Source organism: Verticillium alfalfae, genomic scaffold (genome assembly GCF_000150825.1).
Source record: "Verticillium alfalfae VaMs.102 supercont1.2 genomic scaffold, whole genome shotgun sequence".
Lineage (NCBI taxonomy): Eukaryota > Fungi > Ascomycota > Sordariomycetes > Glomerellales > Plectosphaerellaceae > Verticillium > Verticillium alfalfae.
This window is the reverse complement of record NW_003315037.1, coordinates 268497-273063: the sequence shown is the minus strand read 5'-3', so window position 1 is coordinate 273063 and position 4567 is coordinate 268497. Positions and strand designations below refer to the sequence as shown.

Genomic DNA, 4567 nt, shown 5'->3' with positions numbered 1-4567 from the left:
GCTGGAGGGCGAGTTGAATCCTGTCGAATGATACGAGCACTCGGCTGCGAGTGAGATCTAAGATATTATCCTGCTCGCCTGAGCCGTTGTTCCGAGGGGTGTCACGGGAGGCCGGGAAGGATTGATAGGAAACAGAAGAGGCTCGATGAAGATATCCCATCCCGGAGTTCCTGGTCGCAGCGTGAGAAATGAAAACGTAGTTGGAGTCATGCTAACCTACCAGGGGCGCCAAATTGTTTTTTACTCAAGATACCAATCATGACGACTTGAGCAGCGACCCGCGACAGCTCTGGGCCTTCATTTCCATCTAATAACTGATGGATCTGTGGCGCGATACCGGCAAACCACTGTGTAGGTGCCGTTGTCGCCGGGGGCGACGTAATTATTCGCGTCGCCACCGCCAAGGCCTCTTGAGTGATGTTCGCACCGGTCTTGTGGAGCGTAGTTTCATCAGAAGCCTTCATTTGGCTGCTCGGATGAACTGAAAAAACGAACTCGAGGGTTCCACGCACGCCATCACGACGAAGCGGGATATGTGTAAGAATCTTCATCAGTGGCGGCTGCAGCCATGACGGCGCCACGTTCGGCTTGATCAACGCATTCAAGGCTGGTAACAGATTCCATGACACATTGCTGCGTCCCGGTTAGAGATGTCTCTGGGTCCAGGCAATGAACATTTTTACCTACCCTTCAACAAGCGAATTGAACTCTTTCAAGGCGAGGTCGCGTAATGCAGGCTCTGTTGTTGGGTCAAAAGCGCGCTTGCCAACATCGAGCAATGTATCTGCGAGGGTCTGACGACTTTCCTTCCCAGTTGACGCCATCATGTCTCGGTCATGGTAGCCTGATGAACAGACTTGCATGTAAGATCCTACAAACTTATTTGTAGGATGACGTTCCTTGAAGACTAAGGTACCCAGGTGATGGATTACTGAGGAATCTGTGTTGAGAGGTAAGACCCACCACTGAGACTGGGTCACGTGGGCTCGCGCTCTACCTGCCCAGCACGCGTGGTCGTACCTGCCAATGTGACGCGTTCATTACCTGGAGCAACAGTGTTGCTTCCACATGCAAGGTATCAATCTGCCCAAGGCAGCTATGTGGTGCGCGCTTTGACCCCTATACTGTTATTTTCCGTCCTTTCCATCTTTTTCTCTTTCCCCTCCTCTCTCTTTACAACCTCCCTCTCTAGCTTATCAGCTTCACTCTTATCTATACCATCACCAGATCGCGGTGCACTGCTGATGGCCAAATCGAGATACGGCTTCAAGATTGGGGAAACCTCAGAATGTGTTTGATGCGGAAGCTCTTTCGTCCTTTTGACACCACTCCACGCACGACGCCTCCTTCACAGTCCTCCGGCTCTTCTTTTCCGAAAGGAATGTCTTCCATAGACCCCTCGACAAGGGCTGGGAGGCCCCAGTACGCCGCTCGCGACTCTGCAACAGGGCTTCGTGCTTGCTGTGATTGGATCCACTGGGACCTCGAGTCGTCAGTATCAGACGACCCAGTCCGGCTGAGGGAAGACGAGTCGGAACTTAACCCTAAGCATCACCTTGGTTTTCAGTTTGCGCCCACGGCCGTTCAAGTCGCCTTGTATGTCTGCTATGCTCGTCTGCGGAGACCGCCACTGAAAAGTGGCGTCTTTGTCCGGGGCTATGTAGGCGGACCGGCGAGGAGAGCACTCCAGTCATCATCACCTGATGCGCGAGAAGTTGGCTCTATGAGTCTGTACGGTGAGAGCCTCTGGTCCGAGGCCGCTCGTCAGAACCAGCTGCTGGAACTAGAGCCTTGACCAATAACAGACTGTTCGGATGAGGTGAGCCTATTTGCTCGCAGGGAGATGATTGCTCTCGTCTGGCGTTCTGGAGCCTGATTCAGCCCTACAGCGGCTCGGAATCGCGGGAGAGACTGCAGTGAGGGAGATCTTGGCAGCGCCGTCAAACGGTCAGATGAGCGTTTCCTTCGACTTGTGCATACCTTCCGCGACCCTTCTCGCAGCCTAAGGATCGAGATGGGGGGAGGGACTCAAGCAGCAAACTGAAACGAACCGTCTGACTTGACGATGGCGAGGCAAACAGCTCTACGTACCCTCGATTATCTCAGCGCACTCTTGACACCACAACAGACTTGATCCCATCCAACCCACGAGCAAACGTTCGCCTTGCCGGGCCACATCCGGGCTATGGCTTGGGTGTGTCATTACATCCATATGAGTCTGGTCAGGCCCATTAACCTGATCCCGTGGGTCTTGTCCCACGGCGTTGACGGACGCCAAATTCGTGCGGTCTTCTTCTGAGGAGCGCAAAATTCCCACTGTTTGCCTCGTGGACAACTTTGGACGATAGCACGGTTTTTGAGAATGTCTTTTGTCCGCGCGCAATGCCCTCCACCGCCTCGTCTTCGACACGTCACGGAGAGGAAACAAAAACGAGTCCTTGTTGGCAGTGCGAAACATACAGAAAGAACTTGGCACAACTACGTCTGATGGTTTCTCCTGCCCTCTGAAGCCGCCGATCGTCATGCAACATTGCCGAAATGACAGTCTTGGTATACTTGTGGAGGCTGCATACGCTTCTCGACGCTGGCGTCTGGGCAAGTAGCGATGAAGGGGTGGGCGACGTCAGATCGGGACCCATCTTGAGTTGGTGTCAAAGCTCCGCGCTTGTCCAGCCCTGGTGGCGTCTGCCTCGGATGTCCTTTTCTGCCCAAGCGAGAGCCCGAGTCAATTTCCTTGGACCCCGTTGTGGGTGGACAGGCCTGATTGGAGGGCAGTCCAGGTTGTCGTCGCTCCAGGAATGGCGAGACGGCAACCCCCTCGATGCAGGGATAAGTCAACCTGAGATGCCTTTTTCTGATATGAATGCTAATTGGAGGTAGAGAGTACTTGATGCGACGCGTGGTTGAAGGGTGGAATAAGAGTAGCAGACATCACGCGACGCGAGCTTACCGACGTACTAACATGCGCGCTGCCACTGGGATTACCAGCTGCTCGGCCTGATCGCCTCTTCCATGATACTTCTAGAAGATGAGCACGAAAAGTCCCTTCGAGAGCTATATGCAAAACAGTACAAAAACCAGCATGAATTCCACTGTCGGTTTGCAACATTCCTTTCCTTGGACTAAGAAAGAAAGCCGTGGCGAAGCTCGGTTAACAAGCTAACAACCCAATTTGTCGTCCGCAGCGTTTTGCATCAGCGCTGGATGGTATGAGCTTGACTTTACATGGGTGTTAAGTATTCTTGAAAGCACGTCACAAGCTACCTTACTATATACAAGCAAGGCAGTCCGCATGTATACGCCATTTCGTGTGACAGCACATGCTTAGTCTGTCTGGCAGCAGCTGCTACAAGGCATGATAGAATCTCTGGCATGGATTCACAACACGCTATCATACGCATCAGCCTGATCTCCGCCATCCTCCTTTGGCGTGTGAGCTCGGGTCAACATGCTAGCTATTTAACCTCTAGGCACCATCCCCACTGCTGCACGCTTGAAACCCACTTTGAACGTGCGCCATGTTTGCACTTTGGCCACAAGCTTCACAATGAGGTCCTAGCGTGCAGGCGTGTGACCTGACACAAGTACTGGCAATTTGAGGAGCTTAGCGTGGCTGCTATGGATTTCCAGTATGATCCTCACGTCGGAGAACTAAGACCTGTGCTCCTCGTCCAGTTTCACAGCAAAATGATGCCAGTTTACGTGGCGCCTTGCGACAGCTTTTGACACATGCGCCAGGATGGGAACCAGAGACATGATTGGCGTGTCAAACAACACTTCAAAGCACTATTTTTTTCTCCTGTTGTTCGGCCCGCCCGATCTACTTACACTGCGACGGAGAAATTTGAGGGCCGAGAGACAGCTTCGCGGCTGTCAAGTTAAGAACAGCGGATAAGTGAATCGCTCGTCCACGTATGATATTGCGAGCACCACTCCCAGAGACTTCTTGTCTGTCTTTTGCGCGGGGCTAAGTGTAGGTCAGTCTCCTTTCAGCTGCCGCACTCGGCGCCGCTCACCCATTGGCGCTACCCCATATGACCTCGGCGATCATGCTCTGGTACAAGACTTGTGAAAGACTGCGATGGAGGATTGATTTCGACTGGCGAGATGTGCCGATAAGTTTGCAGCTGACTAACTTTTCAACGATCAACTCGAAGCAACTCCAGAGGGCTCAGAACTTGGCGGAGCGCTTTTACTTCTGATCGACCGCCCCCCTCTCGATTTGAGACTGTGGCAAGATTAGTGCGAAGGGTCTTGTGAACTATTTGACAGCCCCTGACGCCATGTTGGCAGGTTTCAAGCCCATTTCTGTCGGCCTACAGGTGCTCGACAAGGTTGTCCTCCCTCTCTGGAGAGACCCTTGAAGAACCGAGCTCTAGCATTCGCCTGGCCCACCCATTCCACCGACAACATATCGCCTGGTGCATATTCGATTGCCTCGAGCCTTCTTTGCATGGACCTGCGCCGTGACAGCCGTCTTCGTGTGCGGGATGATGTGCTGAGATTTGGTTGGGGGGCTACTCACGCCTCTCGACGCAGTCGGAAGTGATGGTCATGAGTGTCAACG

At 53.1% G+C, this 4567-nt stretch overlaps 1 protein-coding gene across 1 annotated transcript; it reads right to left on the bottom strand.

The window, feature by feature from the left end:
* Positions 1-206: 206 nt before the first annotated feature.
* VDBG_01552 (conserved hypothetical protein) lies at positions 207-827 on the bottom strand (the record flags this gene model as incomplete). Its single annotated transcript, XM_003007318.1, has 2 exons — positions 207-633; positions 688-827. The coding sequence occupies 2 exons, from the start codon at positions 825-827 to the stop codon at positions 207-209; spliced, it is 567 nt and encodes a 188-aa protein (XP_003007364.1).
* Positions 828-4567: the final 3740 nt, after the last annotated feature.